Source organism: Cervus elaphus, chromosome 9 (assembly GCF_910594005.1).
Source record: "Cervus elaphus chromosome 9, mCerEla1.1, whole genome shotgun sequence".
Lineage (NCBI taxonomy): Eukaryota > Metazoa > Chordata > Mammalia > Artiodactyla > Cervidae > Cervus > Cervus elaphus.
In genome coordinates this window covers 39922161-39936943 of record NC_057823.1, presented here as the reverse complement: position 1 = coordinate 39936943, position 14783 = coordinate 39922161, and the positions used below count along the sequence as shown (strand labels likewise).

Sequence of the window (14783 nt, the reverse complement as noted above, 5' to 3'; positions counted from 1 at the left end):
AGAAAAGCCCTGGAGGGGAGGCCACGCTTCTGCCCTTCTGCCCCCTGGAGCCTGGCAGTGCCCGCTCCACAGTCCCTTTCCCGGTGGGCACTGCAGGCAACTCAGGACAGCCAGCCCTAGTTGCAGCTCCCACACGCTCCTCCAACCCAAACCCCAGCCTTTTACAGGGTGACTCCCGTACCCCTCCTTCTGTCTGCTCCTGGGGGTGCCCGGGTCACTCTACTTCCACCCTGGGGTCTGTCATTTTTCTAGACTTCCATCTTGTCCCTTCATCTCTCCTGCACCATGTCGCCTGACCACAGGTAAGCCAAGGGATGGTCCGGCCACCAATAACACCTCTGTCCAGACAGGCCCCTTGGCTCCTCGACAGCCACGGCCAGCCCTTCCCCCATCCTTCCCCATCAGGCCACGGCTCGGTTGGCCCGGTCCTGGCTCCAGAGCCAGCCAAGTGTGGTTGCCGCGAAGGCACCCCAGCGCCTCTCCTATGCCCGGAGCCCTTCCACCCCGCCAGCACCGGGGCCCACCATAGACGATGACAGCAGCGGAGGCGCTGCGGCGACGAGCCACGATGTTCTTGGCCACGCAGGTGTAGTTGGCCGTGTCGGCCAGGCGGGCCTGTCGAACCACCAGGCTATGCTCCCGTGTGATGTACACGTTGGGGTCCATGGATGGGTCCACGAGGTCCTCGTTCCGGAGCCACTCCACCTGGGGGAGGGAGCCGTGCCACTGCACCGCCTGACTGAGCTGGCCCTGCCCAGAGCGAGCGTGGCCCCTGGGTGGGGGGGTATCAGCCTGGAGGGCTGGGCAGGGCGGGGCTGAGACCTGGGAGCACTGCCCACCTGGAGCGGCACCACAGCCCCGCTCACCTCGGCTGGGGGGATGCCCTCCGGTGGGCGGCAGGGCAGCACGATGCCCTGTTCCAGCGACACCTCCTTGGCCAGGGGCTCCTGCTCAAAGTTCTTCCGCAAATCTGGGGGCAGAACAGAAGCGTCCCCCTGGCTGAGTGCCTCACACTGGGTCAGCCTGGCTGGTCCTGCAGAGATCACGGCACAGGCCAGGAAGAAGCGTCCAGTGCCCGGGGGGAACGTAGTGGGTGGCTGGGCGGCATCCGTAAGCACTCCCTCCAGCCGTCAAGGCAGGACCTGAGGATTTCTTACGGGACCTCCTCCCAGGTGACACCCTGGGGCCCTCTGCCCCCGACTCACAGGCAATGCGGATGTAGGCCTTCTGACTCTTGGTGGTGCCCGAGGAACTCCACGCCACGCACTGACACCAGAACTCCTCCAGCCCGAACACCTTCTCCACCTGCTGCCGCGACACGTTGATGCGGACCTCCATGGAGGGCAGTCCTGAGAGGGGAGGGGCGGGGAGCAAGGGCCGTGTCTCGCGCGTGGTCCTCACGGTCCAGTCCCCTTCGGGGTCCCTGCACGACCACACACACTCCCTCCGCTGAGCAGGAGAGTGGGCGGACACTGGGGGCCACCCTCTGCCTGGAGAAGGGGCTCCCGGGCAGTCCCTTTCCATCTCCTGAAAGTCAGGAGTGGGTACTTGGTCACCCAAGGCCTATCTCCCTGGAGTCAAAAAAAGTCAGGAAAGGGGTTTCCTGCCATTTCAGAGACAAAGTCATGGAGGAACCTGGGGCAATGGAGGCTGACCTCTAAAGGGCCCCAGGCAGAAGGGGTGAAGCAGATAGGCCAGCCCAGGGGTCCTTTGTGGGTAAAAACAAAAGGTAAGGAAGGATCTAGGGCTTCCCTGGTGGCTCAGATGGTGAAGGATCTGCCTGCAATGCTGGAGACCTGGGTTCGATTCCTGGGTCAGGAAGATCCTCTGGAGAAGGAAATGGCTACCCACTCCAGTTTTCTTGCCTGGAGACTCCCATGGACAGAGGAGCCTGGTGGGCTACAATTCATGGGGTCGCAAAGAGTCGTACACCACTGAGCTACTAACACTTTCACTTTCACGTAGTTATCTGGCTGGCCTCTTGGGGTTAGTAGGTAGATCCTCATGTGTGATGATATAATAACAGCTATTAACAAGATAATGACAGTGATTATGTAGTATGATAATAGACCCCTGGGGCTTAGACAGGGTTTCCGCGCTGGCTTATCTTCTCCAGTCTGCTCCCTTGGAGGTATTTGCTCCCATTCTGTGGATGGGGAAACAGAGGCTCATAGAGGCAGTGACTTGCCAGAGGTGCCCAGGGCTGCCTGCTGTCTGAATCCAGAATGTGTTCAGGGTTCATGGGGGTGGGGGGTGGGGTGGGGTGCTAGGGGTGCCCCTCGTACCAGGAGAAACGCTGGTGATGGGGAGAGACAGCCCACAGAGGGGAAGCTGGCCTGTGATGGGTGTCTGGGACCTTCTTTATCCTGCATGGACTAGAACAGAAGGATCCCTTCTCAAGGGTGGACACAGTACCCAGCCCCCACACATCTGCCACACCCAGAACCAGGTGTGGGATGTCTTGGGAGGGTCCAGGCCTCTGAGGACCCAGAAGGGAGGGGGGACCCCCACCCTCCTCCAGCCCTCTGGCCCTTAGCTGAAACCAGTGTCCCCAGGAGTGAGAAAAGACTGTTTGTTTCCAATTCCTCCTCCTCCTGACCCCAATTTCCCTCGGGTCACTGGCTTATCAGAAAGAGGGAGAGAGGCTGGTGCTTCCATTGTTAACAGAGAAATTCAATTAGGGCTGCCTTGCAGGAGGAGCAGCGGCCCAGTTGAGCAGGCAAGCCAGGAGGCTGTTTTCTGGCTTGCCAGATTTTTCCATCACTCACCCTTGTCCCCTTACACTGTGAGTTCTCACAGGAGATGGGGGGCTCACCTCTAGCTGGGGTCGCTGTCACTGGAGATCCCTCCCTCTGGGCACCGCCTGCCCCATACTCTAAGGCACTGGACGTGAACATCCTTAGGGGTGGGGTGAGGGCTGAGAGGTGAGAAGGGGTCCCTCACAGGGTCTGTGTATAGGAGACGGGCCCTGGGCACCAGCTATCTGTCAAGCATCTGAGAAGGAGCTATGCACCTACTTGGGGGTAGAGACAGGGTCCTCCCTCTCAGCCTCTGGGGTTAGTGGTAGGAGACTTGCAGAACATTCTGAACCGGGTGTTTTTCCTCTCTTGGTGGACAGGTCTATGAAAGGACTGCTCCATCTCCCAGGGTGGTGGGGGGAGCTCACGCACCACCCAGGCAGCTTAGCTCACGGAGAACAGCACTAAATTTAAAGTGCTCCTATTTCTTCCTCCCTGTCTCCTCCCTCTTCTGTCCTGCCACCTCCTCCTCTCCTTCTTGCTGGCACAAATGAGGGCCAAGTTTGTCCACCAGCTCTAGATCCAGGCAGCGCCCTTGAGCCGCACAAGCTCTGGGGGTGGGGGAGACCCGAGCCAGCTGGGCCTTGAAGTGAGGGGCTGCACCCTCCCAGCTGCAGGTTGCCGAGCAGCCGGGCTCCCGGGAGCAGTTTCTGGGCACGGCTGTGTCTGCACCTGCCTGGTAAATGGGAGCAGATGCCAGCCTGGGGGAGGGCAGCAGGAAGGTGGGGGGTCCCTGCTGGCCCAGGTCAGGGAGCAGGTTGGGTGTGTGCAGCCGTGTGAGGGCTTGGATGTGTGGGGAGGCCCTGGTGTGTGCAGGCTGAGTGTTTCTGGGAGGTGGAGGGGTGGGAGTGGGGGCCTCTGAGGCCAAGCAAGTGCGTAGGATACCTTCTTACCAAACTGCTTTTCATAATCAGTTGGTTTGTTTAACACACAATAAATAATATTATACTCCCAGACCAGAGTCCAGTACTTGGTAAATTTTCAACTTTTACACTATCAGTGGGTTTGGGTTAAAGAGTTTTCAGGCTTTGGTCCCTTCCCCCTGGTCCCCTAGATGGGGAATGGGGGCAAGCAAAGGGGAGACCAGATACTCTCTCCTGGGGTGTCCACTCAGCCATCCCTACCCCCATGCAGGGCTCCAGATTTGGGCTGACCTCTGCCTCTGTCATGCCTGCCTGACCACAGCATGCCTGGGTCAGGGTCTTGGGTTTGTGTATATCATGGGTGCCACCCACTGCCTGGGCATCCATTTGTATGTGAGGGAAACCGATCTCTTTGCCTCAAAGCACTCAGCAGCTTTGGGTTAAGAAGTCAATAAGATCAAAGAAAATTCAAATGGGCTGGCCATGGGAGGCCTGAGGTTGGAGGCTCAGAGCAGGAGGGGACCCTGGTGGCCACGGGTGGGATGTGTCTCTGTGAGCTCTGCTCTCCTCCTGGCTTGAAGGGAGCAATGCCAGGAGAGCCTGTGGGACTGGCCTGGACTGTGACTTCTTTGCAGGCAAGAGCCTGGGTCTCGCCCAAGCCGTGAATACCAGACCTCAAGATGGCAGGAGACAAGGAGGGGTATATATGGGAAGCCTGGAAGGACAGGTTGTGAACAATTAGGGGCTGGCCTGGAGACTTCCCAAGAGGTTGCAGGACAGGCCCTCAAGGCTGCAGGGAGACAGGCTGTGGTGATTTCCTCTTCCTCGCCTGTTCCTTCCCAGGGGGACCTACCTCAGCAGCAGGAGGACTCTTGATGCTGCAAAGTGAGGCTGGGCCCTGGGCATGGGGCAGGAAGACAGGGAAGACCTGGAGCTAGGCTCCAGTTGCGTATGAGAAATCTCACAGGTGCCCCCAGCAACCTGCCAGGGGCCCCTCCTCATCCCCATTTTACAGATAAGGAAACTGAGGCCACAGACCCTATCCATTCTCCTCCCGAGGGTGGGAAGCAAAACTGGATCACCAGCACCAAGAGCCTTGCGGGCTAAATTCCTAGCACCTCATCCAGACCTGGCACATGGCAGGTACTCCGTTGACACCTGAGGACTGCAAGAAGGCTGTTGCCAGCAGCAGGTATGTGTAAGGCCAGGACAAGGCAGGCTCAAGGACTTGGCTGAGGGCTCATGCTGAAGACCAGCCCCACTGACCCTGCTAGGGTAGGATGGCGTGTGACTTCTATGGCCCCAAAGACCTGTTTGGAGCCCTGGATGAGTCAGAGCATCTGTAACATGACAGACTGGCTTTGAGGACTAAATCAGACACTGCCCAGACTCAGGGCTTGTCTGCTCACACCTGAGTCCTTGTGCAAGCTGCTGTGTTCACCAGGGCAGGGCCCTGTCCCCTGGCCTCCCCCTGCCCGACCCTGCCCCCCACAGTGCAGTGTGGCTGCAGCTTCCTCATCCGCTGACCACCCTCTCCACCCCTACTCCTGCTGCCCCAGGCCTGGGCCTCTGGCCAACCTGCTGTGCCTGCATTTGTCCTTTGACCTGCTGGTCATTCCAGGTGGTTTTAAGACTGAGGATGGATGGCAGCCCTCACTCTGGAATTCCTTCCTGGGCCGCCCGGTTTCTTCTGCCTGGAGCATGGGCCACCGCTCTGGGCCTTGGTCTCCTGCCTGCTCTTGGCATCACTGTGAGTTGTTCTGGGTGCCCCCTGCTGGCCCTCTGACTCAGACCTCACTCAAGTGGCCATACCTGGCACGGGGTCCACGTGCTGTGTGCCTCAGGCTGGCTGAGCCGTGGTGGGAAGGGGCTCTGGGCTTAACTGGAGGACTCAGCCTGTGTGGGGGGCTCCACGGAGCATCAAGGTGAAGTGAAGTCGCTCAGTCATGTCCAACTCTTTGCAACCCCATAGACTATAGCCCGTCAGGCTCCTCTGTCCATGGAATGCTCCAGGCAAGAATACTGGAGTGGGTAGCCGTTCCCTTCTCCAGGGGATCTTCCAGACCCAGAGATCGAACCCAGGTCTCCCACATTGCAGGCAGATTCTTTATGGTCTGAGCCACCAGGGAAGCCCCTTCAAGGCGAAAGGGGCCGGAAATGAGCTTAACTGGGGTCCAGTTAGTGAGCAGGACTAACTGGGGTCCAGTTAGTGAGAGGCTGCTGTCAGCTCCACCCGGCCTGTTCTCAGAGCACAGGTTTCCAAACAATGGCTCTCTGCCCCCACCCCCAGGGCGGGAGGAGGGAAATGAAGGGGCCCACAGAAGGGGCACTTCCTGGGTCTGCCTCTCCTGTCAGACCGCCACACGGGCCCCGAGCATCACCCACAGCACCAGTCATGGCACTCGGTAGCCTTGAAATCCCACAGTACTGTGACCTCACTCCAGAGCTGAATGGGTGAGGCTCCTGGGTAGCCCCAGTCCCCCCGGTGCCCACTAGACCCCCTCCCCGCTGAGCCCTGACATGCCTATCTATCCGCCTCCAGGCCTTTGCTGGCGCTGTATCCTTTCCTGGGTCACCCGGGACTCCCTTCCCCTCTTCTTGCCCTGACCAGGGTTACACGTCCCTGCCCTGAAGAGCCCACCCCAGGCAGCCCCAGCTCCCAGGACTCATGGAGAGGTCGCCGTGCCGCCCACCTTCTCTGCGGGGTTGTATCTCCGGCTGGGGAGTGGTTGCTTAGGGAGTGAGTGCACCAACAAACCATCACGGAATTGAGGTCTGTGAGCTCTTCTGTCATCTGGGACCCACTCTTTCCAAACCTGTCTCTGCTGGCACCACTCACCAGGCAACCAACCCCTCAGAAGGAGCGGCCAGGACCTGCCCCACCATCCACAGCTCTCTGGGATATTTTGGTGGGGAGGCTTCCCTTTCACTCCCCCACCAAGCAATGAAGTCTGGTGAAGGTAGGCCTCCCGGAGACGGCCTTGGTGTGTACACAGGCAGTCCTGCCCGCACAGAGCTGGTTAGTTTCGCCCTGGCCTTTGCTCTCAGGTGGGCAGCAGGGCCCCCTCTCTGAGTCTCCACTGCCTCGGCGGCCGAGACGCCCCCCAACCACCCCCTCACGTCCCCTTCCCTCGCGCCTTCCTGGCCTCACCGCTGCTCCCATCCATGCTGCGCTCAATCACATGGTCCACCTGGCGCACCCACTCCCCGTTGCACTTGAAGAAGATCTGCGTGGCGGGCGTGGCCTTGCACACCAGCAGCACCGGCTTGTTCTTGACTATGTACACGTCCTCGGGCTCCACCAGGAAGTGGGGAAGCAGGTCTGGGTTGGAGCCGGGCACCGGGTTGGCCACCGTGGCACTCTGCTGGGCACCTGCGGTAGGAGCAAACAGGGCCAGTGAGTCGGGGGGTGGGCGCTGCTGGACTCGGGGGCCCTCCTGGGGCGACCTGCCTGCTCAGGGGCCGGGGCCAGGGCCTGGAGACATCTGTGTCTCCAGGGTGAGGAGACATCTGTGGAGCCAGGCTCTGCCGCTTTCAGTCCAGTGACCTGGGCTGCCTAAGTGGGCCCCTCCCCAGCCCTCAGTGTAAAACGGGAGGAGCAGCAGACCTCCCCACCTCCCCGCCCCCTGCCCCCTGCCTTATGAAGACCTGTGGAGACCTGAAATGAGACAAAGGTGGAAATGCCAGCATATGGCGATTGTCAGGGCTCGTTACTCCCCTGGTAGAAGGTCAGGGATCTGGGGAGGTGCCAGGGGAGAGCTGGAGGAGGCAGAGGGCCCCGGCTGCCAGGGGTTAGGGGTCAGGAGTCCCTTCCTCTGGTGCCGGGCTGCCTGGGGGGCTGCTTCTGGCTTGCTCCCCATTCCTGGCCCCTGCACTTTGTAGGAGCTGAGAAAATAGCATGTGAATGAAGTGGGGGGAGGCTGTGGCAGGTTCGGATGTGAGGGGTGCTGGTGGCAGGGCTACAGGTGAGGCCCCTGTAGGGGGGAGGGGTGAGCTGGGGTGAGCCTGGGCTGCTGGGTGGGAGGGTCTCAGGCAGGGTGGGAACCAGGAAGGGGTATCTGGGAGCCTGAGCCTAAAGTCTCACTATTTAAGGAGAACCGAACATGGGTTTCCTTCTAATTTTAACTGAAAACCACAGCTATCCCACAAGTCATTTGTTGCTAATTACACAGGTAATTGGCTCTGAGGCTTTGGTGGAAGTAAAACCCTCAGCAGTCTGCTCCCCCAACAGGACCCGGGGAGGGTGGGGAGGGGTAGGAGGCAGAGTAGCCTCAGCCTTCACACCCACCAGACAGGCCCCTTGACGGCCGGTCCTCTCTCGGGGCTGCAGTCACTTCCCCCAACACACACTCCCAACCAACAGGGGCCTCTGGGCATATGGAAGGAAATGCTTGGACTTCAGAGACCCTGCTAGGGTGACCTTGGGTGAGTTACCCCTTCTGTGGAGGTCCTGACTGCCCACTGCAGGTCTGGAGGTGTCTCCCGCAGTGGCTTCCCAGTTCCACTACCCTCCTCACCCGCAGCCCAAAACCTGTGGAGGGCTTCTAATGGGAGCCCTGGTTCTTTGGGCCCAGGGGGCATCCACACTGCTCTTTCTCTCTTGCTGGCACAGGACCCTCTCTTTCCAAGGAGGGAGTCCCCTCCCCTCAAGACTGTGATTTTGGGGAGGGGATCTGTAGGTGCCAAGGGGGTGAGCTGGGAAAGTCTGCAGAGACTGAGAAACCTGCTGTGACTTTAGGTAACCCCCACTCCCCCCAACCCCAGGCTGTTTCTCTGCCTGCAAAGTGGGGTGTGTGTGTGTGTTAAGTCACTCAGTCATGTCCGACTGTGACCCCATGGACTATAGCCCACCAGACTCCTTTGTCCATGGGTTTCTCCAGGCAAGAACACTGGAGTGGGTTGCCTTGCCTTCCTCTAGGGGATCTTCCTGATCCAGGGATTGAACCTGGCTCTCCTGCACTGCAGGCTGACTGTTTACCATTTGAGCCGCCAGCCAAGTGGGGAATGGTACCCAATTCTTTGGGTTCTCGTGAGGGGAAAGGACAAAGGCACGGTGCTCGGCCGATGTCAGTTGCTATCCGCACTCAGAGCTTTTGCACGACAGTGGCAAAGGGCTCCAGCTCCCTCCCAGCAATCTCTTCAGGGATGAGGGCTGACAAGGAAACTGAGGCACAGAGCTTGCCCCCAGTGTCTGCAGCAGTGGGCTCATCCACCTCTATCCCCAGCCTGTCCCCACGCCTCCGTGCACTTCGTGCTACACTGGAATGGAGGCTAAGCTGCCTGGAACCACACTTGCAGTGGGGAAGACAAGCTCCCCTGGTCCCGCCCCAACCCCTCCTGAACAACCTTCATGGGGCTTGGCCAGTCTGCAGGTGTGTTTCAGGGTGAGGAAGGTGGGGGATGCTGGCAAATGGGAGGAGCCCTCCAGATACCTTACAGATGTGGCGTCTGAGGCCTGAGGGAGAAGCCACTTACCCTGTCCCCCAGCTTCAGCCCTGGGCTCTGGGGGGCCAAATGCTGACCCTTTGATGTGACATTCACTTGTCACTCAGCAGCCGTGACCCAGGCAGCGGGCTCAGCCAGGGCGAGGCTGAGTTGCACTCGGGTTTCCCAAGGTCTGGAGGGTGAACAGCAGGCGGGACCCCCAAGGAGGGGCGCCTCTCTAGATGCCTGCTGGGGAAGCCATGGCATCTCTGCAGACCCCAGGGCTGCACAGAGCAGAGCCCATGGAAGTGGGGGCAGGCACCACAGGCTCCAGAAGAGACCTGAGCAGCAGCTTCCGGGCCTGCCCATGCCCCACCTTGCTCAGGCTTGATGTGATGGCCCAGGTCTGCCTACTGGCTCAGGGCTGGGTGGGCAGGGGTCCTAGCTGGGGGCGTGGGCACAGAGAAGGCGCGTGGCCCCCCAGCTTCCCTATCGATCACTGCGCCAAGCACTGCTCACGTCAGCCGCCCGCTGAACCCAGCACAATCCCTCATGTCTGCATTTAACTGCTAATGAAAAATAAATGTACTGTGACCAATAAGGGACATAGCTCACTTCTCCCGGGCCTCCGCCACGCCACTTGGGTACGGTTTCCCTTCCCCACCCCCCGGTGGGGCATTTATTGGGTGGACCCAGGGGCCCCCTCTAGGCTGCATTATGCCCTCTGGCAAGGACACTGTAAGGCAATGGGTGGGGGTAAATTCAGCCCCTCTTGGGGCTGCTGGAAGCTTCCTGGGTGGTCAGAGCTGGTTTCCCCTCTGTCTGGCCCCAGAGCACACTACATGACCTCCACCCTTGTGGTCAGCACTTGTGATCTGCCTTCCCCGCTCACTGTCCCAGTTGGGTCTCTCCCGGACTAAAGCCCAGTGAGAGCCTTGGGTCTCTCCCTCTCCACATCGCAGGCCACCAGAATGAGTGATCTTTGCCTTTGACATGAAACCCTGTATTTGCTCAGGGTCATATGCTATATGATGCCTTCAAAAGGGCATGACTTCATGTGCCAGCCTGGATGGGAGCAGAATTTGGGGGAGAATGGGTACATGTATATGGCTGAGTCCCTTCACCGTTCACCTGAAACCATTACAACATTGTTAACCGGCTATTCCCCAATACAAAATGTATGTTCTGGTGTTAAAAAATAAACAAACAAAAACAGGCACGACTCCACCCCCTACTGCAGCCTTCGTCCTCTGCTGGCACTCTCCTACCTTTTCCTCAGGGCCAATTCTATTCACTGCTTCTGAAAGAGGACTCCCCCACCTGGCCGATTTCCCCGCTTCGCCTCTAGGACCCATCCTCACTGGAGCTGGAGCTGTTATCACAGGAGAAGCAGGCGTGTTGCTGAGGCCTCTGCCCCAACTCCCAGCCTGTCCTTCTCTGGTCCCTGCCACCCAGCTCAGGCTGCCGAGTGCCGGGGAGGGCGCGTGGGGACTAGGATTTGCGTACCCACTCCTGCTCCCTTCTGAGTGTGAGGTGATGAGCATGGGAGGAAGGCTTTCCCAACGTGGATGCTGGGGCTGTGGGACCGCAGGCAGGGGCAGGGCCCGCCAGCATCACCCCCCAGCTCTCCAGAATCTCCGCCCACCACACCCTGGCCAGGCCTCTCCTGCTTGCCCAACCACCCTCTCGGAGTTCAGTTGGAAGACGTCTTTCACTTACTAGTGGATCTCTGATGGGTTCTTGGTCACTGAGAACTGCAGATGGAGCTTTACTAACGCTCAGGCCTTGAAGTGGGAACCCCGCTTCCAGTGAGCCCTGGGGCTGGCTGGCTGGCCTCCATGCGTCTCAAGAGGGCTACCGGTCATTGGCGCAGGCAAGACCTGGGCTCCTGCCTGAGCAAGTTCAGGGCCCAGTGGAGGTGGCAGCATGCCCAGTCCTGAATGTGGTACATACCCTGGAGTGAGGCTCAGGGGACAGGGTGGGCACAGGAGCAAGTCCATGAAGAGTATGGAGCCAAGAAGGCATCCTGGAGAAAGTGGCTTGTTAGCTGAGACTTGATGTCTGGGTGGGGGAGTTCCCAGATGGACCTCACAGGGCCAGCCCACTATGGCCCATTCCACTGAAGGCCCCCCATCCAAGCCTCTACAGCCATCCTGCCTCCCTCCACGCATTCCTCACGAGGGAGATCTCTGCATTGCCCTGCCCGGCACCCCAGAGGCTTCCCAACAAACTCCAAGGACACACGCCTGTCCCCTCTCTGACTCCCCTCCTACTAGTCTTCCCTGCGCTCCCTCTGCTCTGGCCATGCTGCCCGGCTCCCGGTCCTCACACAAGCCCAGCTGCGTCCTGCCTGACAGCTTCTGCTGTCTCCTTCTCCTCCTGGCCTGGGCACTCTGGGCTCTGTTCAGACCTTCACAGAGGAACTGCGCCGAGTCCTCTTCCCTCGGAGCCCTTACACCCACACTTTCTGAATTAGCACCCCTATAACCTGCTTCTGTGGGACTGTCCTGACCACTGCCTCCCGTGCAGTGTTACAAACTTCCATCCATAGTTCTTCAGGCACTCTGTCTACCAGATCTGATCCCGTTAATCTTTTCACCACCTCCACTGTATAATCGTAAGGGATCTGATTTAAGTCGTACCTGAATGGCCTAGTGGATATCCCTACTTTCTTCAATTTAAGTCTGAATTTTACAAAAAGGAGCTCATGATCTGAGCCACAGTCAGCTCCAGGTCTTGTTTTTGCTGACGGCATAGAATTTCTCCATCTTTGGCTGCAAAGAACATAGCCAGTCTGATTTTGGTACTGACCATCTGGTGATGTCCATGTGCAGAGTCCTCTCTTGGGTTGTTGGAAAAGAGTGTTTGTTATGACCAATGGGTTCTCTCGACATTGTATAGGAGGCAGTGGCCAAAAACATCCCAAAGAAAACAATATGCAAGCAGGCAAAGTGGTGTCTCAGGAAGCTTTATAAATAGGTGAGGAAAGAAGAGAAGTGAAAGGCAAGGGAGAAAGGGAAAGATACACCCGTCTGAATGCAGAGTTCCAGAGAATAGCAAGGAGAGATAAGAAGGCCTCTCCCATGAGCAATGCAAAGAAATAGAGGAAAACAATAGAATGGGAAAGACTAGAGATCTCTTTAAGAAAACTGGAGATATCAAGGGACCATTTCACGCAAAGATGGGCATGATAAAGGACAAAAACAGTGAAGACCTAAAAAAAGCAGAAGAGATTAACAAGAGGTGACAAGAATACACAGAAGGACTATATCAGAAAAAGTCTTAAAGACCCTGTATAACCACTATGGTGTGGTCATTCACCCAGAGCCAGACAGCCTGGAGTGTGAAGTCAAGTAGGCCTTAGGAAGGATCACTATGAACAAAGCTAGTGGAGCTGATGGAACTCCAATTGAGCTACTTAAAATCCTAAAAGATGATGCTGCTAAAGTGCTGCACTACATATGTCAGTAAATTTGGAAAACTCAGCAGTGGCCACAGGACTGAGAAAGGTCAGTTTTTGTGACAATCCCAAAGGGCAATCCCAAAACTGTTCACACTACCACACAGTTGTGCTCATTTCACATACTAACAAGGTTATGCTCAAAATCCTTCAATTTAGGCTTCAACAGTACATGAACCAAGAACTTCCAGATGTATAAGCTAGACTTAGAAAAGGCAGAGGAACCAGAGATCAAATTGTTAACATTCATTGGATCATGAAGAAAGGATGGAAATTCCAGAAAAACATCTATTTCTGCTTCATTGACTATGCTAGAGCCTTTGACTGTGTGAATCACAACAAACTGTGGAAAATTCTGAAACAGATGGGAGGACCAGACCACCTTACCTGTCTCCCAAGAAACCTGTATGCAGGTCAAGAAGTAACTGTTAGAACTGGACATGGAACAATGGACTGGTTCCAAATTGGGAAAGGAGTATAACAAGGCTGTGTATTGTCACCCTGCTTATTTAACTTACATGCAGAGTTCATGCATGGTACATCATGCAAAATGCCAGGCTGGATGAATCACAAGCTGAAATCAGGATTGCTGGGAGAAATATCAATAACCTCAGATATGTAGATCACACCACCTAATGGCAGAAAGCAAAGAGGAACTAATCTCTTGATGAGGGTGAAAGAGGACAGTGAAAAAGGTGGCTTGAAACTCAATATTCAAAAAACTAAGATCATGGCATCTGGTCCCATCACTTTATGACAGATAGATGGGGAAACAATGGAAACTCTAATAGACTTTATTTTCTTGGGCTCCAAAATCACTGGGGATGGTGACTGCAACCATGAAATTAAAAGATGCTTGCTCCTTGGAAGGAAAGCTGTGACAAACCTAGATAGCGTATTAATAAGAAGAGACAACACTTTGCCGACAAAGAGTCATCTAGTCAAAGCTATGGTTTTTCAGTAGTCACGTACAAATGTGAGAGTTGGACCATAAAGAGGGCTGAGTGCCAAGGAATTGACGCTTTTGAATTGTGGTTCTGGAGAAGACTCTTGAGAGTCTCTTGGACTGCAAGGAGATCAAACCAGTGAATCCTAAAAGAAATCAACCCTGAATATTCATTGGAAGGACTGATGCTGAAGCTGAAACTCCAATAGTTTGGCCACCTGACGCAAAGTGCTGACTCATTGAAAAAGACCCTGATGCTGGGAAAGACTGAGGGCAGGAGGAGAAGAGGACAACAGAGGATGAAATGGTTGGATGGCATCACTGACTCAATGGACATGAGTTTGAGTAAGCTCCAGGAGTTGGTGATGGACAAGGAAGCCTGGTGTGCTGCAGTCCATGGGGTTGCAAAAAGTCAGATACGACTGAGTGACTGAACTGACTCAATGGACATGAACTTGAGCAGACTCGGAGATAAAGGACAGAGGAGCCTTGCATGCTGTAGTCCATGGGGTTGCAAGGTCAGACGTGACTGAAGAGATTGAACAAAAATAATTACCCACTTCAGAACCCTTAGCAACTTACAGAATCCTTTATTTCTGGAGTGTTTGTTGAGTGACTGAATGACTGCCCCCCTTTTCCCCCTTGAACTTCAGATTTGCCTAAGGACGGCCCCCTTCACTCTTGTCCTGCAGGGAGACCCAGAGAGAACTCAGAGTGAGTGGCCCACAGGCAGAGATGTGGTTAGGGAGAGGGTTCTGCACTCCAACCTGCCCCCCCACACCCCAACATCCTGCTGCTCTGATGCTGAGCCTCCCTTTTCTCACCAGCAGCCTGGGATGATAAGACGTACTCGTGTAACTCTGAGGCCCAGGGTGGGTGTGAAAGTGCTTTCAAGTGCTTTATTTTTAAAAGCACCACGAAAATATGAGGTGTGATTAATCAAGCTATTAATGAACTCGTATTTACTGAGCGAGGACTCAGTCCCATGGAGCAGGGTGGGAGGGCTGGGGGCAGGGTGTCATCCGGCCTCACTCAGCTGGGCGCTGTGGATGGCTCAGTCCTGGTCCACAGCTTGCTCCTGTTTAACCTCCCAACAGCCAGGCCTGTGTCAACGGTGAGGGGGAAGGGCAGCAAGCCCCTGCTTTTGCCACTTCCCCGAGAAATGTCCTGGGTGTGAAGATGGGTGGAGGAAGGAGAGGGGGCTAGGGGCCTGGCAGCCTCTCTGTTTCTCCTCCTGGCTGTCCACCCAGCACTGCACCCCCCACCCCTGGGCGCTGCGCTCCCAGTCTCTC

At 56.6% G+C, this 14783-nt stretch overlaps 1 protein-coding gene across 3 annotated transcripts in view; it reads right to left on the bottom strand.

The window, feature by feature from the left end:
• Positions 1–14783, bottom strand: part of UNC5A (unc-5 netrin receptor A) — a 64645-nt gene that overhangs the window by 8691 nt on the left and 41171 nt on the right. For all 3 annotated transcript variants that reach the window (XM_043912347.1, XM_043912345.1, XM_043912346.1), the window contains 4 exons: positions 6813–7034; positions 1206–1349; positions 867–970; positions 525–705 (listed from right to left, as the gene is read on the bottom strand). In XM_043912347.1, coding sequence (XP_043768282.1) covers positions 525–705; positions 867–970; positions 1206–1349; positions 6813–6828 — 445 coding nt within the window. In that variant the 5' untranslated portion in view covers positions 6829–7034. The remainder of the gene's footprint in view (positions 1–524; positions 706–866; positions 971–1205; positions 1350–6812; positions 7035–14783) is intronic.